The sequence below is a fragment of the Marmota marmota genome, unplaced genomic scaffold (genome assembly GCF_001458135.2).
Source record: "Marmota marmota marmota unplaced genomic scaffold, marMar, whole genome shotgun sequence".
NCBI classification, from domain to species: domain Eukaryota; kingdom Metazoa; phylum Chordata; class Mammalia; order Rodentia; family Sciuridae; genus Marmota; species Marmota marmota.
The window spans coordinates 32,785,950-32,811,296 of NW_026000005.1; the positions used below are offsets into that span (position 1 = coordinate 32,785,950).

General features: G+C 34.7%; 1 protein-coding gene across 2 annotated transcripts in view; it reads right to left on the reverse strand.

Moving 5' to 3' along the window:
• Abca12 (ATP binding cassette subfamily A member 12) overlaps positions 1–25,347 on the reverse strand; it is a 161,837-nt gene that overhangs the window by 56,147 nt on the left and 80,343 nt on the right. The window contains exons 12-23 of one of the 2 annotated variants that reach the window (XM_048808508.1): positions 25,006–25,262; positions 24,803–24,915; positions 23,452–23,576; positions 21,330–21,503; positions 16,626–16,790; positions 16,095–16,320; positions 14,780–14,919; positions 12,602–12,721; positions 7,869–7,959; positions 5,547–5,726; positions 4,667–4,982; positions 2,806–2,920 (exon numbers count right to left, since the gene is read on the reverse strand). In XM_048808508.1, the coding sequence (XP_048664465.1) occupies positions 2,806–2,920; positions 4,667–4,982; positions 5,547–5,726; positions 7,869–7,959; positions 12,602–12,721; positions 14,780–14,919; positions 16,095–16,320; positions 16,626–16,790; positions 21,330–21,503; positions 23,452–23,576; positions 24,803–24,915; positions 25,006–25,262 (2,022 nt within the window). The remainder of the gene's footprint in view (positions 1–2,805; positions 2,921–4,666; positions 4,983–5,546; positions 5,727–7,868; positions 7,960–12,601; positions 12,722–14,779; positions 14,920–16,094; positions 16,321–16,625; positions 16,791–21,329; positions 21,504–23,451; positions 23,577–24,802; positions 24,916–25,005; positions 25,263–25,347) is intronic. The other variant, XM_015481335.2, reaches the window with a different exon arrangement.

The following is a 25,347-nucleotide window of genomic DNA, read 5'->3' on the forward strand; positions in this document are numbered from 1 at the left end:
CTTCAGAATTCTGTCTCCAATTGAATATAAGCACTGAAAGCCCTATGAATGTGCTATTGGATCAAATAGTTGGAGTTAACCCATAAACATGAAAGAGGTAAGAAAAAAGACTCTTCTGTGTTATAAAATTAGCATTTTATAGTTTCAAGATTTTATTTGTTAAATGCCAGGAATGTAGATCAAAACTCCATTGAAAAGCATTTTTAAATAGTTGTTTTTAAACTACAGGATTAATTTAAAAAATAAACTTAATGGTCATTAATATTTGTGCTAATTTTAAAGGTCAAAGATTCACTAGAATCAGACCATACAACAAGGTCAAAGATTAATGGCTTCTTTGAGCTTGCAATTAACTTGGTTTTCTTGCCCAGATTTTAGAATAATTACAGAAAGAAAGAGGTAAAATATTGATTTTTCTTTTCCTTTCTGGTTTAATCTGAATGAGAAGGAAGTAGAAAATGGGAAGCTTTATACTTCAACTGGATATACAATTATGATATTAAAAAGTGATTTCAAGTTTCTGGTACCCTAACAGATTATCCACCATCATCCTCAAAATTCCTGAAAGGTCTATGCCATCAAAATAAGACTATAAGAGTAAATATTGCAGTGATATGGAAAAAGATCCAGTGGAAGTCAAATCCCAGATGTGTTCAAGTCCCAGATATTCCATTAGCTAGCCCTGCAGTCCTCAGCAGATCACCTCTCCCTTGTTGTGCTCAGCTGTTTCCATCTTTGAAAAGAAGGAGGGTGGATGTGAACCATGGCCAGGGGAAAGAAGTTGAGAAGGGAGCATCATTCTATTCATCACACACCTACAATTTCCATCATTTCGTTTCATAAATATACCATATTCTTCAAATTTAGGACACCATCAATTTAAAGATGTGCCACATTTTGAATGTCACCAAGAAAGAAAAATCACCACCAAGTAAATCATGATACCCTATCAAATGTGCCGTAATTTCAAAGGCCTCAAAACATGAAAAAATTAGCATTTAGAATTGATAAAATGTGTATAATGTGGGTGATTGAGTATCTCCTCTGTTCTCAGAGATTTATACTCTAGAAGTATAGTACTGAGTGAAGTCTAGATTATAAGACTTTAGAGCATTGAAGGGATTGGGCCCAAGTGCACATGGATGGCAGAACTGTAACACTCAAAGACTGCTATTCTGATTCCAAGTTCAGTGATTTTTCCACCATATGACTTTGACCTCAAGACCAGGTGGTTAAAATTTCAAAGTGAATGCCTATCATATGAAGACACAGAGCTATAAAACAGAAACTGGTTCACTGTTAGAAATATGTCTTTCCTATCTTCAGATGAGAAAGGACTTCATTATGCTCTGATAGTTTTGGGTAACACACATAGACATAGATGCAGTCTAACACAGGATAATAAATACAATGTGTGTGGAATATACACACATATATTATACACACTTGTATGTTTGCATTGACACACATCTGTATACATATATTTGTTCTTTCTGCCACAAGTGATGTTTTTTAAGGTAGATATTTATTTTGAAGAAAAAAAGAACTTAGTTTCCATCACAGTTTTTACTTCAAAGTTTTCCTTTTATCTGTGAAGATTTCCTTCTGAATACCAGGAAACCAAGAGAGAGATAAAAAATAGAGACTTGCAATAAAAATCATGGTCCAGGATATGGGCTTAAATTTCTAAAATGGAAACCATTGCATACAGTCCTGATTATAGCAGGGGTTCAAATCGGTCCATGAGATATTTACCAAATTGTAACTAAAATATAAAAATGCAGCTATGGAAGTTAACCAGAATTTAAATAGAAAATGTCAGAACTGTTGATTCCAACACTGGGGCAACCCTGCAAGCCTGATGCTAAACCAACCAAAACTCGAAGCAGTGACTTGTGCTTTATCGGGAGAAATAATCCATCGCCCAGGAGCACTGACAGGGTATGTCTGAAGAGTCCAGTGGACGAACAGCTGACTCTGACCTTGTTATTTCAGATTTTCAGCCAGGTCTTGCAATAATTAGTGTGCCCCCCATTTTGAAACGTTTCAGCTTTGTTTTCATGATTTTCCACGATTGAGTAAGAATGGACTCATTATAGGATGGGCAGATAAAACAATTTCTATCTAAATACAATCTAAAAAGTACATACTGTTTTGTCACAAATTCTAAAAAGAAGTAACATATTTTGGATTGGGGTTGATTTTTATAAAGAACATGCCCAAGAAGAGACCATGCTTCACATAGCAAGTCCTATTTTCCACCACTTTAGTAGTATTAACCCTATTAGCTACATAACATGAAATTCTTAATTTCCTTAAATTAGGGTCATTGGGAAATGGAAAAGAAGGTGACAAGGTATACTGGAAAGAAACTTTCCTTGAGAACCAGAATAAGCCGCACGTCTGTATCCATATCTATAGCATGTACATTTGAAGTTGTTTAGTTACCATGCCAACAATTTTCTGCCTTAATAGTTATTGTTGTTGTTATTTAAACTTCCTTTGTTAGATTCTACATTCTATAGGTAATTTGGGGGCAGAAAAATACTCTTAGGATCATAATTATACTCATTTTATTCAAAATTATTCAGATTGTTTCTCAGAAGTATTTACTAAATGACTTTTACGTTGATTTTTGAGAAAACAGAATAAGCTGCCTTTGTGATTTGTAAAATGTTTGTCTTTCCATTTTACTCATAAGGTATGGGTTAGGTTTTCTGAGTTTGGATAGGCGCGATGAAAATCATAGTAATTAACTGTTCTATAAATAGAACAGTTAATAATATGAAAACATTCCCAACATACCTCATGAAGCCGGAGGTCTTTCTCATAAACAAGCTTTTTTACAAAAGCAGCTATAAATACAATCCAGGCAACCATGAGCACAATTGGAAGAGAATAAGAGACACTGGTTAGGAAGCTGTAAAACAAAAACAAAAACAATCCAGTGACCAAAATGAATGTCACCCTTGCAGATTGTAGTATGTAAAAAATATACACCCTCCTACATCAAAATTATTTCCCACTTGGAAATTGAGAATAATAATATGGCTCCATTATTTATGAAACAGGGCACTAGCTTAATAGTAGGCCCACGACTTTCCTGCTGTAATGCTGCAGGACGAAAACACATCTCTGGATTGTTAGATAAAGTTGCCATATTATTTAAAATGTGTTTGAGTACCCTGTCCGAGAAATAATTATTACATAGATGTAATTGCAAAGCTCAAAACTCTTCTGTCTAAACGAAATTCTTATCTAAAAGGCAGATTGAAAATTAGGTGATGATTGGTTTATCTAACTAAAATCTGTATCTTCCAAAATTACTGTATTTATCTACTCTTAGGAAGCTCATAGTTATTATTAAGCTAAATATCCCCAAATGAAATATAATGAAATCTAAAGCATTTGATTTAAAATACAAAGAAAAAACTTGGACTTCTCAAAGGAGCCTAAGGAGATGTTACATAAATAGTGTAGAAATGTCTTTTTTGGTAATGTACTACACTAGAGGGTCACTGGAAGACCTCATTAAGCACCGGGTGTATTCCTGAGTGGCCAGCTCATGACATTTGAAGGTTCAAACTCAAAGTCTATTGTGCATCAGAAACACCAGAAAAGCTTATTAAAACACAGATTTCTGGATCCCTCCCATAGGCTTCCAGTCTAGTAAAACTGAAATAGACCAGGAGTTTGCTTTGGAAACAACCTCCCCAGTGCTGCTGCTGGTCTGGAAACCTGGTTCTGAGAAGTACACAGCCCTCCTGCGGCTGAGGCAAAGGCAGTAGTTTTCAATGAATTCTACATTAATCTGTTATGTGTCTTGGGCTCCACAGAAGCTCTCATTTGGAGAAAGGTCCCAAGGCCATTTTCTTTTGTATTTTATCAGACAAAAGAATTACCCCCAGGTTTCCCAAGAAAATGCAAATATTAATGGATCATGACATCACTATCATTCATTATCACTTTAGCATGCAGAAATATATCATCATCAGAGAGATGGGTGTTTTTCAGTGAGGGAGCAGTGGAAGTTTGGGCCATATCCATTTTATTTTTCTGGGTAAACTGGCACGAGATAAGCATTTATAGACCATTTGTCAGATAAATTTCATCTTGGACCAGATCCAGGCTTGATGCAATTTTCTGGCTCTAGAATTAGGAAAAGGAACCCATTCATTAATAACAACTCTCCTATAGTGTTCCTTCCAAGTGATTGTGTATTTTAGATTTGGTCTAGTAATAAGGAGAAAATCTGGTCTGGTAATCAGAAGGACTAATGCAGTGTTCACTGTGTATCTTAGTCAAGTTACTTAATCTTTCTGGACTTCAGTTTCATCTGGATATTATGGACTATAATACCTACTCTCACTCAATAAAACTGTAGGTTGTTTGATTGGACAAATGAAACAATATGTGTGGAAGCATTTTTGTAACTAAGCCAAACTTTATATGTGCCCTTGCAGCTTATGATCATCCCCCATACAGAATGCAATTACTTTTATTCTTTAAAAAGACATCCAGGCACCCACCATTTTAGGTACTAAGCAGATAATAAAGGTTTGGTGAATATTTCCCCTGTCCTCTCATGTGTGTGAAGGAATAAACAGAAATGATTTCTCAAAAAAGTGGTTGGTCATTAAGAAAGGGCTTGAACTTGCAGACTTACTTGTCCTTCATGAAGCAGGGATAAGGAATCGCTTGGACCTGGACAGCTATTTCCTGCGAGTTCCTTCCTGTTTGCAATTCAATGATTGCTCTTTCAATACTATCCTGTAAATAAATAAAGGCCCTGCCATAGATCTGGTTGTGTGATGGAGAATTGTGTGGCCCTGGGGCCCAAATCTTGGTTCTTATGCTCCTTGTGGTCTGGGCGGTCTTGAGGCTCATACGGATGGTATATTTTACGACAGGAGGAAGAGAGACATTTTCAGAGTCATAGCCTCCATCCCAGCTTCTGTTAGAAGGAAGCTTAAAAATAACACCTAAAAATAAAATAGCAACAACAGCAGAAAGGTTATTTTATGGGTGACATTATTCATTGTTCAGAGTATACATCGGGGGCAGCCAAGGAGTCAATTGAGTTAGAATGTGACAGTAGGCTCAGGCCCCTGATTTACAGAAAAGACAGTTCATAGGGAGTGTCCATCTCAGAGATTCAAATTTGGGAATTTAAGAATATCATCACAAACTAAGTGAGGAGGCTAAATGTGACCTTCTAAGTTACTTATTATAATTTCTGAAAATCTGTTTTTTAATGAATGACCTTGAGACTACGAGATCTATGATCATGGCCTCAACTTCATATTTTAATCACGTAATTTTTTTTATTCTTAATTTTACCTACACCAGTGAAATCAGACATGGTCAAAGCCCTTGTTACATAGACTATATGGTTAGTGCTGCACGCAGGGTTCCCATTCGTAAGAACATCAGAGAGAGTGATAACCTCCTGACTATTTTCTGAGTTCTAAATGAAAAAGGTAAGGAAAGAATTTGACCAATTTTAGTACAAAGGAAAGCTCAGACCCTAACAGAACAGCACTTACTTCCAAAGAGTTCATTGCTTTTGTAGAGCCTTTTGGCTTCTCTCTCCATTTCATCTATGGTTTTTGCTCCCTGAATACGGTCATATAACACACAAGAGGAAATATTTACTGTCAGGGCAGACAGTGTGTTAAGCTGATCAATGATGTCAATGTTGTTCTCTAATTTCAGCCTGAGAACATCTAAAAAAACAAGGCAAAGAGATTGTTTTTTAATTATAATCTTTATTTAAATAGTGAGATAAAATACTGATTTTCTTAGCATATATTAAACATTACCTAGATTAGAATATGACATTGTAGAGTTTATTCTAAAAAAAGCTGTCCTATACCTAAAAAAATGTATCTAGTTCTGCAAAAAATTCATTGAGAACATTAGCTAGTTACAAACACAATAAATTCGGGTTCAAAGAAAGATACAAGATAATTTAAAAGTGTATTGTTATAATTTAATTAACAAAGGATTAAGGATGGATATTTTTTAAAACTTGTAGATGTAATTAAGAAGAAAACTATAAACTAGAAATGACAGTTTAGGATAAACAGAAATGCCTACTTTGTACCAGGAATAGGAAAGTACAAATTGAAACACAGGAAAGTCTTTATAGAATGTCTAGAAAATATAAACCACATCATCCCCTAAACTGTGAAGACACATTTTAGGTGTTTGAGGATCTGAGCTACATAGAGTTAAGACTTTCTAATATTGTTTGATTTTAAATTTTATGTGAATTACCTCTATTGATATCTGTACCAATCTAGAAAAAATTATCAAGACTTTATTTTAGGTAATTATTCTGGAAGAAAGAAGAATTAATTGTTCTTCAACATTATGATTTCTGAGGAAACCAACAGAGACAAAGGGTAAATATAAAATTGCAAGTTAACAAATCATTTGCCAATTAAATTTTTACTAACTAGATAACCACGAATACTGAGAAAGCTGTGAATGTCGTAAATTCCTCTTCACAGAATCAAACATGTCTTTTCCATTGTTGAAAATAAGACTAAATTTCTCACAGAGAGCAACTTTTTAAATGCATTCAAACATAAAGCAAAATGTACTTATTATTTGATGTAGATACTGGTGGGGGAGGGGCAAATTGTGGTGGAACAGTGGCCTCCAGCAGCCAGTGGAAATCAACTCAAAACCAAAGGATTCTTTAGAAATGCTGGTAGACCAAATCAAAGAAATGGTCTTGGAGCTAAGTACTCCCCAAATTCAAATTATAAAATCCTTTAGATACGAAGTTACGTGTGTGTGCATACACATACATATACACAAATCTCATTGCTGCATTTATTTCAATCATTTCAAATTCTAAACTTCATCTTATATTTTAGAAGTTATGAATAGTAAAGTTTATATAAGAACTTTGTATTTTATTCCTGATATTTTACTCAAGTAGTGCCTTACTGAAATGATACTTTTAGAGAACAGATCCAACAATATCTTTTCTTAATCAAACCCAGTTGACTGTCTTAAAATGCACATGATTATATGTCATATAAATGTAACATAATTCCTCCCTGTTGGTTTACTATCTAAGCACTCGGGGGGAAGGAGGGACATTTGCTCTGCTACTGCCAAATTCTGATGCTCTCAGTCCCTTCCTCATACAGTGGTTGCATAGCAACAGTGAATCAGAGACAGCCTGAATTAGATGTCTTGCATCCTTTAGGTTGAAGGTAGGGATGTGGCAGAGGTAATGCCAATAAGTTCAGACAGCTTCCTTTGATCCTCTGCAGCCTGGTCCTTTTAAGTGACCATGAGAGGAAGACCCAACCTTGAATACTGATTTTAGGTTTATTTTCCTTAGAGACTGCACATGGCCTTTGTCTTGCTTCTGCTAACTTTATAACCTCTTCCAATTACATTCTGTGTTATTCAAATGATACCAAGACCAGGAGACATAAAATGTTAAATGCAAACAGAAACAAATCATTTCATCTTCCCATGTCCTTAAGGACTTTCTTATCATCAAATTATCAAAAAATTTAAAAAAAAAGAAAATGAAAAGAAAACAAAAAATAATGAGCCCTCTTACTTCTAACAACTTATGATTGAAGAAAAAACTGCACTTATTAGAATATATTGCAGTACAATTATTGAAACTAACTATAAATAAGTGATGTCCAATTACTGCTTGTAATTGTAAATAACTAGGAAGAAGATGAATGGATATATCCAGGATCTCAATTTTCTTTGCATAACTAACTAGAAGCTACATATATAGGAAAAGGGGGGGAAGTTTTCACATGGGACAACATTCTTTGCATTTTTTACATGACCAGTAAATGAAAGCATTGTGCAGCTGGACTCACCGAGTTCATCTATCTGCTTCAGTAGTTCCACAGCATCAAGTCCCACGGAGAACTTGACAAAAACTTGCACAAAGGGGTTCCTTAGAGTATTCTAACAAATGATAATAGATAATCAGTTTTAATCCAAGAAGAAAACATGCTCAATCATTGTCTCTCTAAAAAAAACCACAGTAAAATGTAAGCACAGGTGGCCTTATCACTAGACCACCTTGCAAAGGCTCACATACAAATCCTTGGGAAAGAAGAAGTATACAGCTGGCTAGGATTAACTTGAAAGTCTGCGCTTTGATTTGTCCATAGACACAAACCAGTTAGCATGCTACAGTGGTCAGATATGATCATAATTACAAGATTAAGAAGGCATATGTAATTTATCAGTCTTTTTCCATACAGCTATTACATAGATTTCTTTTTAACCAGACTATGGTGTAGCACATGGTGGAATTTTGTTCTCCTAAAATAAATAAAAATTTTCAAAAATCATGATGTCTACATGGAATCTGACACCACACTTGGTTTGTATTCTAATTACTACTTCTTACTTTGAGGTTTCTGGTAAGCATCCAGCCCCTCCCAACACCAGATTGCCTTTTTATAAAATAGGGATAAATGACTCATCTCACCAGAAAAGTCAATGTTTTATACAATAACAAGTACAACACTGATGAACATGAAAAAAATGTATTCATGTTAAAAACAATTGCTTTAAGATATAAAGACTTTTTTCCCATTTTCCAAATTAGAGGATATAACTTCTATGGCTGAAGCATTATTACTAGCACTTTTTACTATGGAATAAGTTCTTTATCACTTATTTTTCAACCATATTTTATGGTAAGTACTATTATTTGTGTGTGTGCATGTGCATGTGTGTTGGGTCTTGTGTGTGGTAAGCATGCACTCTCCCAGTGAATTATAACCCTAGCCCTGTATTATTGTCTCTAGTTGCAAAGCTAGAACTAAAGGTATGTCAGTTCTAAGAACACACAATTAATAAGGGCCAAGGGGACAACTGAAAGAGAAAATTCAACTCAGCCAAAGAAATGCTTATTTATCTTATGTGTTAACTTCTGACCTAGTTTTTATGTGATCTAGGCTTACATTGGTTGTCCTTTTAGAGCACAGCTTGATACTACTTATAATTCTGTTTTTCTTACTAATATCTTCTGTTTTATTATCATGAAGATGAGTGATTAAGCACAACATATATTATTGGAGCACATGTACAATAGAATTACTTTGCTCAATCCATAGCTGCTAAGGGTTCTAAGGGTAGTTGGTAGCATTTAGACAGATGGCTATTATAGTTACATGCTGTGATAAGAGTCCTTTAAAATCTATTCACCAGGAACTAACTTGTGCATCATGGAAAATCCAAATCAGAGCATTACAAACAAGCAAAGCTGTGTGTTAGCTGCAATTAAGAAATGAGCCATTGACTCTATTCTCCCATCACTCCTTGACAATCAATCCCATGATATACTGTTTTCAAATGCTTCTACAAACACATCCTCACAAATTTATCAATTGGTGATCTCATTTACATTCCCATCTTAGAGATTCATAACCCACAGTTCAAGCACTTTGAGTCACCTGCCTAGTGGTTTACAATGGTAAAACCAGGCCTTGTGCTAAAATCTTGTAATGTCAAATTCCTGCATATTTACAAAACTAAATTTTTCATCCAGAATGAACAGCAACTTATTTTGTTATAGAAGACAATGAAGATATTTCCATCAGATAATGATCCCTCTGTGATCATGGTCAGAAAGATTTTGCCAAATTACCATAGTTTAGAGCCATTACATACAGAGAATGTCCTCTGTTAATTCATCACTTTAGCTAACAAACATTTCCTTAATAAAATAATAGCTGTTTTTCCTCTTCACAGAAAAAAAGTATAAGGAAAAGAGGGATTTTCCACTTAGGACCATCCTAGGTCAGTAAAGCCCTATATAAGTAGATTTGTTATCTCAAACTCATTTTAAAAAGGCCACTTAAAATAAGCATGCTTAAATTTAGAACCCAAATGGAATAGTAAGTTGTGGGGAAGATGTTTGATGACAAATTTATACCATTTTATATATTTTAATATATTTTTATTGTGTTATATATCTATTTTTTATATTTATTTTATCACTTATAAAATTCAGGTTTTAAGTATTAAAAACTGAGGGAAGTATTTGGGTATAATTTTTCTGAAAAAATTTGTAAGATACAATCATTTTCATTTCATGCTTAATTTCCTGAGCATAATCATAAGGAAGACCTTTTTTTTTTTAGTTTTCCCCAAATGTATTCTAGGGCTACATCAGTTTTCCAGGGGCTTCTTGTTCACATGCAAACCATTGACTTTTTTTTTTTTACTTTATAAGTTGCTATTTTAATTTAATATATTTGGATATCACTCAATTCAACTCATATAGTTTCTGTTCCTTTTTGCGTTCTATTAGTTCATTTGAGGATATATCATAATTTAATACTGAATTTTAAAAATAATTGAAGAATAATTATCCACATAAGAAGATGCACTAATTTTAAAGTTTAATTTCTACACATATATATATGCATGTGTAAGTACATTTTTTCCATGTGTATGTATCTCTGTGTGACCACCACCCAAATCAGAGTGCAGAACATTCCTAGCAACCCAGCAGACTCAATCAAGCCCCTTCTCAATCAATAAAAATTCCCCAATTCATCAACTGTTGTTCTGATTTTTATAACCATAAATGAGTTCTACTATTATTTTCCTCCCCCCCCCTCTTTCTTTCTTTCACCAGGGATTGAACTCAACCCCTGAGCCACATCCCCAGTCTTATTTTGTATTTCATTTACAGACAGGGTCTCACTGAGTTGCTGAGTGCCTATGGCTTTGAACTTGTGATCCTGAGCTGCTGGAATTACAGGCGTGTGCTGAGTTTTGCCTATTCTTCAATATAAATGGAATCATATAGTATATTTTTTCTGTATATATATGTTTTTTTGAGTCAGCATCAGTCCTCTGGGGTTCATCTATATTACTGTATGTACTGCTTTGTTCTTTTTGATTACCGTATAGTATTTCTTTTTTGTTTGTTTGTTTTTGGTTGTTTCTAATTTTTTTCTTTTTTTTTTTTAATTTTTTATTGTNATGGATCAAGGAGCTTGATATCAAATCAGAGACACGCCGCCTGATAGAAGAAAAAGTTGGCTACGATCTACATACTGTGGGTTCGGGCTCCAAATTCCTCAATAGGACACCCATAGCACAAAAGTTAATAACTAGAATCAACAAATGGGACTTACTCAAACTAAAAAGTTTTTTTTTGTCAGCAAAAGAAACAATAAGAGAGGTAAATAGGGAGCCTACATCCTGGGAACAAATCTTTACTCCTCACACTTCAGATAGAGCCCTAATATCCAGAGTATACAAAGAACTCAAAAAATTAGACAATAAGAGAACAAACAACCCAATCAACAAATGGGCCAAGGACCTGAACAGACACTTCTCAGAGGAGGACATACAATCAATCAACAAGTACATGAAAAAATGCTCACCATCTCTAGCAGTCAGAGAAATGCAAATCAAAACCACCCTAAGATACCATCTCACTCCAGTAAGATTGGCAGCCATTATGAAGTCAAACAACAACAAGTGCTGGCGAGGATGTGGGGAAAAGGGTACACTTGTACATTGCTGGTGGGACTGCAAATTGGTACAGCCAATTTGGAAAGCAGTATGGAGATTTCTTGGAAAGCTGGGAATGGAGCCACCATTTGACCCAGCTATTCCCCTTCTCGGTCTATTCCCTAAAGACCTAAAAAGAGCATGCTACAGGGACACTGCTACATCAATGTTCATAGCAGCACAATTCACAATAGCAAGACTGTGGAACCAACCTAGATGCCCTTCAATAGACGAATGGACAAACCATTGACTTTTGAAGCTCTTACATTGTCATCATTCCTGCCTGTTTTCTTTTCTCCAATTGGTCACAGAGGCTAGTTCTGATGCTTCATCTTTAATTTTCAATATCTCTGTTTGTGATTGGAACATTTCCCTACATTATTTCCCTTATCTTCAGAAAATCCTGATTCTTTTACGAAAATTTTGGGTTACTACTACTGCGTATTTGAGTTGCAAATGTGAAATCTTTAACCTACACTAGAGTGAGCATAAAGATTGTTTGAGCAGGTACTAAATTTTGAAAGGGTCAATTTATTAGAACATTTTTCCAGGTATAATAACTTTTGCTTCCTTACATGTCCTTGAACATACAGTACTTAGATAACTGGTCTGATGAGAACATCTTGTGCATGATACGTTAAAATGAATTTGGAATTTGATAGTGCATGTATTACATGTTTCAACAACACAATTCTCCAGATTTAATGTTCTCTAGATTATTAGTGTGTTAGGATAGCCAAACATATCTTAAAGGAGAAAAATAAATAGTGACTAAAAAGTATTTTATTTTTTAAAAACTGATTTACATCACTAGCTAGTTGTAGACCAATTTGAAGAACGTTTGATTGCTGAATTAGAGACAGGAGGTGTGATATGGAGGGGCAGATGATTATGGATGTGAGTGACAGATATGTTCTTCTGACTTGGATCTTTCTGCAGAAAAGGTAATTTTAATCTGTTGAATATGGATGCTAAATTACTATTTGTCTATCACATAACAAAGTGATCAAAATCTCAAAGAATTACAATACCCACTATGGTAAATGACAGAACCATCTCATACCTGGAGCATTGGAATTGCCTGGTTCAACAGGTTGAAGGAATTCATGAAAATTGGTGACTTATCCATCCACTCTTGAGATTTCTCTCTTAATTCTGCCAGCTGCCTCAGTGTTACATTAGACTTAATGACAAAGAAACAAAAGAGATATGGCTCATTAGCATTTTTCTATATTTCAAAATTATATCTTAAGGTTGGTTTGTTACATAACGTCAAAGATCAGTTCTAAAAGGTAGCATTAACAAAATATATTGTCAGAAATTTCCTATAAGATAAAAAGTTTTAAAAAAGAGATTTAAAAAGGGTCAAGATAATTTCTAAAAATTTTGGCAAGGTTAGGGTTTGCTTCATGTCCATAATGAACTTGCAGCTAAAATGAAAGCATATTTTCTGAATTCCCACGTGTTTTGTTATTGTTAACAATACATTTAACTTACTAGTGAACATTCAAGTTCAAGGACATAAGAAAGATATTCTCATAAATGCTGGTTACGGCAATATATATTACAGCCTTTTTTGGAAAGGAATCTGACAACAGCTATTAAAATAATACAGATCAGTGTTAGAGTTCTTCCTAGTATGTGCAAGGCCCTAGGTTTGCTCCCCAGTACTGTAGAAAATTAATTCATTAATTTTTAAAAAATTTAAAAAAGAATCAAATGAAACATAACATCCTTCAATCCCTTAATCCTAAACCTACATCTCACTGACCTAAAAATACCACTGTGTAAAACCACATGTACAAGAATATTGATGGCCATGTTATTTAGTTGTTTACATTAGCCAAAAAAGCAAACACAAACACAGTAAACAAAATGAATGCCCAACAACTAAGGCTTGGATAAGTTAATTCCATATCCTAAAAATATTATCAATCATTAGAAAGAATGGATTGAACTATCCCAATAGAGTTAGAAAATTTCTGCAATGTATTCTTTTGTGACAAAGCATTATATAGAAAAAATATTGTAATACAATCTCCTTTTAATAATGCAAACAATGACCACAGAACTCTGCATATAAATTTGCATATAGCATAATAATCTGAGTTAGAGAAATGTGAATAAATTGTAGAACAGCACATATTTGAATGCTAACATACATTTGTTTACATGAAGGGAAAAGTAAGATCAAGAGTGGAGAAAGAGGGGAGAAAAATTATATATAGAAAGTAAACATGTGTATGATTGCATTTGTGTAAAATTATGCAAAAATATATGGTCATTTAGTCAAAGAAAATGTTAAATCAAAAAGCAAAATACACTCAGTATTAATCTCTTGTTTATTTTTATATAGACATAAAAATAATGTTATAGTCACATTGGTTAGAGTTCATCGGCTGTAGTTAATGAGCAAGTAATGGTGAGCAGAGGTTTTTTTCACTTTTATTCTATCATTTTAACATATTAAGTTTATAACTCAAATCATTAAAGTCAACTTTAAAATGAAGGAAGACACTATTATAGTTAAATGGTGTAGATGATAAGTATAGTCTTTTTTGGTACTGGGGCTGAAACCCAGAGATTCTTTACCACTGAGCTACGTTCCCAGTCCTTTATATGTTTCATTTTGAGGCAGGATCTTACTAAATTGTTGAGGCTATTCTCAAACTTGTGAGGTGACTGCCCCAACCTCTTAAGTAGCTGAGATTACAGGTTTGTAGCCACCCAGCCTGGCAGTATACTTGATATATATATAATAAAGTCTTTCTCAAAATTTGTTTTTTATATAAATATGAAATATTAAATTATACAACCAAATATGAAGCCAAGAATCTCTACTTCAGTGGTTGCTTTTCTTCAAACTAGTTATATATAAAATGACCCAAGTTTTTTTCCTTCTATGATTATTTTTATGTACTTTGTAAGTTAAACACCAGTTGAAAAATTCTGTGCCTTTTGAGATAAGTTGAGAAGTCTGAGGTCCTGATTCATCCAACCTCATTCTCACATGTCAACATGGCTCATTTCGAAGGGTGACCACCTGATCTACACTGCTTATTCATATCTAAGGTAGCAGGTGAGAATTATTAAGATTTCAAAAAGTCAAAAGTAATAATAATAGTAGGTAAGATATAGAAAAATCAGAGTCAGCCAAAATAAATTTGAAGTTGACTACTGTAAAAAAAAAAAAAAGCATCTTAATACTCAAAACCAAAATATGGAGTTATCATAGTCAAACCTTTTCCATTATGGCCTTTGTGACTGGGTTATATGGTGCATATAAAATCCTTCCCAACAACATGGGTTTCAAGAAAGCCCAAATCACAGGTCCAGCAGGCATGTTAATGATGTCTTTGTAAAGGGAGAAGCAAAATGGTGCTGGAAGAAAAGGGAGAAACAAAATCATTAAATAGATGTATTTCCAATCTATTTCCCCATGGTAAATTAACACGGATTATTAGTCTCATATCCCCAAATCCAAGCCTTAGCATTTCTTATATTATTAACAGATGTGAAGCATCTGGTGTCAAAGCAAGAAAGCAAATCTTTTTTAGGTAAGAAAGTTTAACCCAAGAAACAGGCTCAGAATAAGTGATGGCATTTTGCCAAGAGGAGAAATAAAGATTGAAAACCACACTCTAGAATTGCTTCCAACAGATCCATTTCACCAGCATTTAATTTTCCAAAAATACACACATTAAAAAAAAACTGCTATTAGGATACATAAGACCTTTTCAATAAATGTTTGTTGAATGAATAAAAAGATGAATAAATGAGTCAAAGCCATTTATTCGAAACATCCATACATTATTTGGAAGAGCAGTGCTGATCATATTTTGCATCTCAAGGTTTATAGATCAAGTAAACGGCTTCGATGTGCCACTAAATGTTTATAGTTCTGTTGCATTCATGCAGCTCTACCATATGTGATATCAATTTCAAATGCTAGAAAGTTTAGGAAAAATATTGACCTGATAAATATAAGGCAAGTTTTTGCTATCCACTGGCAGGGAAGTTATAGTTCTAGGACTGGCAGATTCTACACCTTGCATCTGTGCTCTGCATAATAATGTCTTGGTCAACAATGGACCACAATACAGCTGTGGACCCATAAGATTATACCATGTGGTGATCTTGTAGCCATCTTAGTTTGTATTTGTATACTTTATGATCATTGCACAATGGTGAAATCACCTATTGGTGTATTTCTAAGACTATATCCCTACCATGAAGTGACTTATGACCCTGTAGTGTTGTGATTTACAATCTGCAGCAGATTGCCTGGGTTCAAATAACAGCTCTGATACTTCCAGCTGAGTGACCTTGATAGATTTGTCAGCCTCTCTCTGCCTCTTTTCCCCTTGGCCTGCTGTGAAGAGTGAGCCAATTAATATACTTAACATGCTTGACATGTGGTGAGTGCTGTGTAAGTGTTTTCTATTTTTATTCTTGGGGAAAATTAATACTTTGTTCATCATAAAAAGCTAAGACAGACTAGATGAAGTTCTTAATTATTAAGAATAATTATCATGCTTATTTTGGAGTACACTTACTGGTATGTAAGGGAATTCCATATTTTGCAGCAATTTGCTCTTTACTTAATTTATAAGTCAAAAAATCCTTGGTGTGGTTGCCTTTTGGTTTCTGGGAAGAGGGCAGCATTGCGGTCAAGTAATCAGTGGTAATTCCTTGGGAACACAATGCTTGGGAGATGGTGCTAAATGATCCTTGGGGTGTGTTCACTCGGTTGCTTCTGTACATTCCCTGGGAGACAAAAATCTGAGATTTATTAACATTATGTGAGCTATAGATGCAACTAAAAACAAAACATAAAGAAAAAATGATAATGCTTAGAGCATTCTTTGTTTCCATAATTCTTTTAACATGCGCATCCCAAATGTAAATACAGAATGATAAATTCACCAATTTAAGAGGCAAAAAACGTTGCTCAAGTAGTTTTCTTCTGGGTGATTTTTTTTTCATGTACTAGATTGGTTGCTGAATGTATAATAACTAATCTTAAATAAAAGTTAGCATGACAGAAAGAATCTTTCAGCCAGAACGTTGCTGAGTGACTTTTCTACCTGTGTTAATGGAGTGCTTCTGGGCAGATGGATTTGTTTCAGGGATTTCATTTTGTCTAGCAGCGGATGTATGCCGGAAGCCATCTGATTGAGAATCTCTTTCAGTCTTATGAAGAGTTCTATCATCTTTTCTACTGGTTTTTGATCTTTCCTAGGGAAAAACACCTAACAGAAACAGAGTAAAAATAAATGACTTATGTGAGGAAACAGGAACCTCCATGCATTGTTGGTAAGAATATAAAAAGGTACAGACACCTTGAAAAGAAAACATTTTGAAAGTTAGTTTAATATTGAAACATATTACCATACAACCCCAAAATTCTATTCCTAGGTGTCTACCCAAGGAAGTGTAAACAAAGGTTTTATGCAAAAATTTGTATTGAGTGTTCATAGGAACATTATTCACAATAGCCAAAATGTACAAACCATCCAGGTGAATGGATCCACAAAATGTATATTGTTAAAATGAAATACTATTTGACAATATTAAAAAAAGAAAATGCTGAAACATGCTACAACATGTCTGAAACTCACAAATATTATTACTAAGTGAAGGAAGCCAGACAGAATATATTGTATAATTCCATCAATATATAAAATATCTATAAACTCTATATAGAAACAGAACTAGAGGTGTTCTAGGCTCGAGGTTAGAAAGAGAAGTAACTGCAAGGGACCTGAGGTTTCTTTTTTGAGTGACAGAAGCATTCTAAAATTAGATCATGGTAATAGCTGCACAATTCTTTACATTTACTAAAAAGTATTTGAGTTCCAGTAGCAAAAATCCAAATAATTCAACTAAAAAGGGGGCAAATGATCTGAATAGACTTTTCCCAAAAGAAGACATAAAAATGAACAACAAGTATATGAAAAAACGCTCAATATTGCTAATCAGGAAAATTCAAATCAAAGCTACAATGAGAAATGATCTCAGCCCACTTTGGCCATTACGAAAGATAAAAAATTAACAATGTTGTTGAAGATGCAAAGAAGGAACTCATATGTGGCTGGTAGGAATGCAAATTGGAATAGCCATCATAGAAACCAGTATGAAGTTTTCTCAAAAACCTAAAATAGGGCTACCATATGGTCCAGCAATCTCACTACTGGCTATATATCAAGAGGAGATGAAAAAAGGATGACAAAGAAACATCTGCACTTGCATACTTATTGTAATGATAGTCACAATAATCAAGGTAGAGAATCAACTTGGTGTCCTTTGATGGAGGAATAGATATGGAAAATGTGATATATTTACACAATGGAATATTATCCAGCCCTACAAAGACTAAAATTCTGTCATTGTCAGCAACATGAATGGATGTTAAGTGAAATAAGTCAGGCACACATTCTTACTTATACATGGAAGCCAAAAAGTTGATCTGATTGAAGTAGAGAATAAATAGTGGTTAATGGAATCCTGAAAGGATGTGGGCGAGGAGCAGATGGAGAGAGGATGGCTAATGGGTGCAGGGGTGCAGTTGAATAGGAGTAATGACTTAGAATGTCCTGTAGCACAGTGGGGTAACTATGTTGACAGCATAGATTGAATATTCAACAAAAGCTAGTAGAGAGAATTTTGAATGTTCCCAACACAAATAAATGATAAATATCTGAAGTAATATACCAACTACTCTAGTCTGGTCATTGCACAGTGATAACATGTATTGAAATGTCACACTGTACCCTGTGCATATGTATACTTATTGGGTTCAGTTAAAAATATTTTTAAATCTTTGAGTTGTGTGCTTAAAATGAGTGCATTTTGTGGCATATAAGATTTAAAAGGTTACAAAAGAAATATTTCAGAAACCAGAAAGTTAAGACGCTTCATGTATGTGTATTTTATTTCTCTAAAATCAAATAAAATATTCCTAAGTATCAGAAATGCTCTGTGATTTATCAGGCCTCATAATTTTAATCTAATAATGCTTATCTGCTTCAGGAACTATCATCGAAAATATTTTAAAGTTTTAAATTAATATCATCCTTGTATTCTTTTATTCAAAAAATACTGAGTGCCTGCTAAGCTCCCAGCAGTGGGTGGGATAATGGGTATACTGCAGGGTACAAGTTGGCATCATCCAGGACCTGGCTGTGTTTTAATAGGAGGAACAGATATCAAACAAGACGATGACTGGGAAATATGGCTGGGAAACGTGAGGAGACAGGAGAGTCTAGCTAAAGAATGATTCATATCATACTGCAATATATACAGCATTAACGTAGAAGGAAATTCTGTTCTTTGCAACAAGAAGGATGAAGCTGGAGAACACAATGCTGAGTGAAATAAGCCAGGCCCAGGGGACAAATGCTGCATCATCCACCTTCTGTGTAGACTCTAAAAATATTCAACGCCTAGAAACAGAGTAGAGTGGTGGATGCTAAAGTTACAAAGACATGGAGAAAGGGGTTGTGTTGGGGAAAGGGTTCAAAGTTCCAGTTAGATAGGAGGAATAATGTTAGAGATTTATTGAACATGGTGACCATTGGTAGTAATCATTTATACTTCAAAATTGCTAAAAGGGCAAATTTTAAATATTCTCACTACAAAAGAGTATTAAGTCAATGGAGTAATTAGATGTGTTACTTAGCTTGACTAAATCCTTCTGGATTGTATAGAAAACATCAAAACATCACAGTATATATGTATGTAATTATTGTTTGTCAATTAAATGTATGTAATTATTGTTTGTCAATTAAAAATTCAAAAATTAAACAGAATCAAACAAAAATAAAATGGTGAAGTCCTCATAATTTTTTTTATGTGGGTCTGAGTTATTTTTACGTGGGGCTGAGCCATCAGAGATCTTTCCAAAGTGGAACCCTAAAAGTGAACAATTACAAGCCACAGGGAGAATGAGAGGAAGATTACAAGCAGAGGAAAAGTCCTTCATGTACCCAGGGAAGGAAGGCAAAGGCCACTAGGGCAAGCACAAGACTTAGTTGGAGAGAGTCCTGTGTGCATCTCCCTCTCTATTAAGATCTCGCTCGTGAAGATATAGTTGAACCAGCACTGTTCTTGGCATTTGAAAAATTTCAATGAAAAAAGAAGCCCTAAATGAAATTACATACTAGCATTGCAGACAGAGAACAAATGTAACGATGAAAATTAAACAAAATGTATAGGATGCTCCAAGTGCAACTGAAAACGAGTAGAGCAAGGAAAGGAGGTGTGAGTGCTTCCGGTGGTTTGGATGCATATTAAATGGGGTGGTCAAGTTAGGCCTTTTTGAGAAGGTCAAAAGTGAGCAAAGCTCTCTAGCCCTGCAGACCAGTGAGCAGACCCAGTGAGTAGCCAAGAAGGGAAAGGTATTTTGTAGATGGGAAGTGTTGGGCAGATCGTGGGGTCCTTGCAAGATCAGGGGCTTCCTTGAATAAAATGGGAAGTCACTGAGAGTTGTTAAGCAGAGGGGTGACATAATCTGACCTAGGTTTTAAAAGGGTCACCTTGGCTGCTCGGGAAGTGGCAGGCATGGGAGTGAGAGAAGTAAGGGTGGAGGCAGGGAGACCAGTCAGGAGGCCATGGCAGAAATGCAGATGTGGGATGATGATGGCGACTCAGGAAGGATTATTAACAACTAGTCCCAGAACATCATCATCCCCTTGTCTACAATGCTTCCACAACTGCCTCTTGCTTCTCATTTTCCTTAGTTTGAAGAGAAAAAATATTTTTTTCAGGGTTTTTAAGAACATGTAAGTATTTTTGAGCCAAGTATAGATTTGGGTAAATGTGGGTTTAAGTCTCCTGTTTACATCTTTCTTTCAGTTATTTATTAATTAATTAATTCATTCATTCATTCATTTGGTGCTAGGAATTGAACCCAGGGCATCAAGCATGCCAGGCAAGCACTCCACCACTGAGCCACATCCCCAGCACTAGTTATTTCTTACAAAAGTAGTTATAGTGCAACTGCAATGCAATGAGTCATTGCTAACTTCACTAAACCCTAAAATTTGACCATTTGTTTTGTTCTCCTGGATAAGCAATGGTAGCCTCTAACTTAATGAGCAAAACACATTTTTTCCCTGAACATATCAAAATGTACCCCTCCTTTATTTTTATGTAAAAAGAACTTTTTTGTGAATCTTTAAAAAAATATATAAATACCTTTATTTTATTCACTTATTTTTATGTGGGGCTGAGGATTGAACCCTGTGCCTCACACTTGCTAGGCAAGTGCTCTGCCACTGAGCCACAACCCCAGCCCCCATTTTTTGCTAATATTTATGTTTATCTTACTGCTTACTTTAAAAAAAATGAGTAGAAAATTTATATTTCACACTTTATTAGTAATATATATATTAATTTTAGTTCCCGATCTTGAATATACAACCTGAGATTTAATAAGGTGATAATGTTAGCTTTTTTATCTATAAAATGTACAAATTTGCAATATGTGATCTCTAATAGAGGTTCCATTTGATTCTAAAATAAGCCATAATTCCAAAAGCTGTATAAATGGATCTCATCCCTTACAGTATCAGAGAGTATGCATGTGTATTTTAATATTTTTAAAAGATTTTTAAAAGATGGATACAATATCTTTACTTTATTTATTTTAATATGGTGCGGAGGATCGAACCCATTGCCTCACATGTGTGAGGCAAGCGCTCTACCACTGAGCTATAACCTCAGCTAGAGTAATGTAATATTTTGTACTGAACCATGAATATAAATTTCTTTCATCCACAGCAACTTGCCTTGTATGTGAAGTTGTAAATGTCCAAGTAGTGCAGAAGAGTCAGCCCAATGAGGTAAGACTGGTGGGATCTCTCTGGAGGAGGCAGGCTGCAGAATTCCTCCATTGCATCTTCAAGTTTGGGATTGCTGATATTGGCATCACAAGAATGCAACCAGAACACCTGAGAAATAATCTGCAAGTTGGAGGAAGAAAAACATTTCAGCTGTGAATCCTTTGAGAGTCATCTGTCCAGTCTGAGAGGATTTGAGGTATTCAAAATCTTAAAATATGACAAATTTCCCTCAAAAAATCAAATAACTTTTTCAAATGTGCAAATTACTGTTAATAAAACTACAGAGAACCCATAATTCATTGGAAACCTTCTTAAGAAATAAGATAAGAAAAAAGAGAAAGGTGTGTGTGAGGGGTGGGGGGAATCTAGAACAAATCCCAGAACTTCTGTTTAATTGATTTGGAGTAAGTTTAAGAAAATCACTAAAAACTCATGTTGCCTTCAACTTTTTAGTCATATTTAATTCAAATTGCATTTCACTTAGTAATCAATAAAAGTTATAATCTTGTATAAAATACTGTAAGCTCAGAATCACACAATAATGCAAGTCACCCACCATGGACAGTAATGCTTATACTTTTAAGTATAAATAATGACTATGCAGAGTAAGATGTCATCTTCATTGCCACCAAGTTGAAATAAACAGAGAAACTTTGAAGTTCAAGGTTGCAAAAACTTTTCTCTTTCCTCTTAAAATTAATAAAAATGGTCACTCTCCACTATATATGCTTTTGTTTACTGCAATGAACCTGCTCTTCAGAAGCCAAATACCTTATTGCCAAAATTAGATCTCAGGATCAAGTGAACAAAAGCAGATCAAAAGGAAAAGGTGAATGGATAGTATTTGCAGCACAAAGAAGAAGAAAAGTGAAAACAGAGCATTTTTATTTTTTTATGGGGGAACCAATTAGAATGACACTAGTAAACTGAAATATCTTCCACAGAAAGCATTTGAGGCTTTTTATAAACTTTATCTAATATTGGACAGTAACTGGGCTGTGCTTAGAAATGACACACTCTGTCACATGTAAGTGTTGAATGGATGAGGCCTTAAGCTCTGCAGCTCTTTTGGAAAATTTCTATGACACTTCCAGACAATGAACTTGGAAACGGGATAAAAGATAAGACATTTCAAGTGGAAAACCCTATTATCGGCATATGAGAAAATGACATTATTCATTTTCACACTCAAAAATGTTTACTACAACCACAAACTTACCCATAGTTCCTTTGACCACATCTATTTATACATTAAGTCTTGTCTTGGAACTTTCAAAAAGTAAAAATGAATATCCATTTCTATTTTAGATGCAACAAACAGTGAATGGTCTCCATGTTTCTCTCTCCAATTAAGTAACTAAAGTCTGACTTTAATATCCTTATAGTAAGTTCCAATTTACCTCACACAATGCTATTAGGATAATGACTATAATTATTGATGACATCAATTGTTTAAGAAAGCCATTTGAGGAGGAAAGAAAAAGAGAGAATGAAGGTAACGAGAAGAAGAATAAATAAAAATAAAAGGAAAAGAATACACAAGAATATTCTTGCTTTAGAATTTCCCTTCTATCTTCACTTAACAATTAGACTGTTCAGAAGGAAGGGCAGAGAGGAGGAAAGGTAGGGGCAGGTAGGATAACCACTAAAACACAGTGGGATGGGTAGAATGTGTTTCATGTTCTCCATACCACAGAGCAACTATAGTTTGCAACAACTTATTATATATTTTATAAAGAACTGGAAGGGAAGAGTTTAAAGGCTCCAAACACATGACAAATGCTTAAGAAGATGGGAATTACCTGATTTGATCATTATGCCTTTTGTATGTGTGTGTGTGTGTGTGTGTGTGTGTGTATTTAACACACAGTACCCCATAGATGTGTATATGCATAATGTGTCAATTAAAAATTAAATTTAAGAAATTAGGTAAGCCTACAATTTTACCATTTTCATGGAAAATTCACCACATCTGCATGCAATCTCTCAGCATTTTACTGATAAGTACTTAATGAAGACTGTGATTTAAACATCTTAGAACTGCATGTAAGTACAAATCATGGCCCACCTCAGCTCTGTTATCAGGAATAGGAATGGCTAGTAACTTGTCAATACTTGTGTTGGACATCACTGTTGTTCTCCTCAGTTCTTCCTTCAGTTCTTCAACATTTCTAAACATTTCTATTAACTGATCTGCAAGACAACACACACACATACACACAACTCACATGTCAGTTTATAATGACATTCATTTTAACCACACCATCATGGAGAAGGCTCCTAGACCAAGGCATATTCATCACACCTGCCTTATCAGAAACAGACTTTTCCTGGTTTAGGCAAACTTAGCAGCTTTCAGATCTATTTCTATCTGATGTAGGCTTGTTCTTATTATGATATCATTAACTCAAGGTAACAGACTGCTCTGGGTTATAAATTTTTCTAAGGTGTCAACAACTGAAAATTGATTTGAGGAAAATATGGTTTGCTCCCAGAGTTTGATCACATAATACACTAAATAAATATCTCTCCATTTGATTTAAAACATCACACAAATTCAAGACACTTTTTAACCTGGGGTGCTAGGGTATTGTCAAGTTAGGACAAAGTTGGATAAACCTGATGCTACAGAGTATTTTTCCTTAGCTTTTCCTAGCACACTACAGTTTGCTTATAAAGGGGATTCACAATTCCTATCTCCTTTTAAAATAGAATGTGTTTAATTCCAAAATTTTTTTAGGGCAGTGATTATAACTATTTTATATCTGGGTCATTCAAGGCACAGTAAACAATATTATGATTTTACTTTAGCAGATTGTGATCGCTGTTCTGCAGATGCCTTTCAATTTATTTTATTAAGTATCCCTCATGCAAATATACCTCCTTTATTTTTGGACTCAGTGCCCTTCCAATTTTGTGGCTGCCTGTTGTCCAAGATGCAGACTGCCTTTCTTTTCAGTATTGAGGTATTATGCAAAGGAGAAATGTATTGCATGGTGCATCATGCTCAGAATACTAATAGAAAGTTCCGAATTGAGATTTCTGCAGACAGCAGTGCATCTTTTATTTTTTAATTAGATTATTCTCACAGAAACAAATAAATCTCATCTTTGCTCATGCCGCTGACTACCTCATGCACTTTAATATATCAGAGAAACAAAAGGTGAACGGTCTAACTAGTTAAATTTTGAAGATCTCTTTGCCACAAAATCAAATTCCCCTCTTTCCTTTCTCTGCTAGCTTTCTGTGTATTTGCTTTAGACAAGTAACCACATTTGAAATCTTCAGATTTCTTCTTTGTAAGGCTAGATAGGAAAGTAGGTTTCGTTGGGAACTTCAAAAAAGCCTTTCTTAAACTGCAGCATGAGAATCACATGCATTCTAATAAGACAGCATTTAAAATATGAATGGGGAAACACCTGGTTGTTCAGAAGCATCTGCACTGTTATTGACATGCAGCATGGCCTCTATGGTCGGTATTAACTGTGTGATATTTTCCAAGTAATTCATTTGCAACGCCTGTTCCAGGAACCTGGAACAAAGTAGAAGAAGAGATTCAACTAGGCATAACAGTATTTGAAGAAAGGATTTCACCAAGGGAAAAGACAATAGAAAAACTTACCGATCCATATTTAAATTAATTTTACTTGGATCCCCCGTCAGCAAGTCACTCAGTTTTGCAGATATGATATTGTCATGGTACAGTAAGCTGCTTGCTATTTCGGTGCCCAGCTCTGCTGCTTCCAGAAGTTGCACGTGAAACGTACTGTCTTCACATAGACTCCCAAAGCTCATATTAGAGAGCTGGCATGATTTCTCTAACGAATTGAAAGTTTCCGATTCACAAAGAAGTTCGGTCAAGTTTCGAAGCTGAGACAGCTTTCCAAAATGGGGAAAGAGTGGAAAACAGATTAATTACATTATTCTACATATTTTGTAGATGTGAATAAGCAACCTGAGTTGA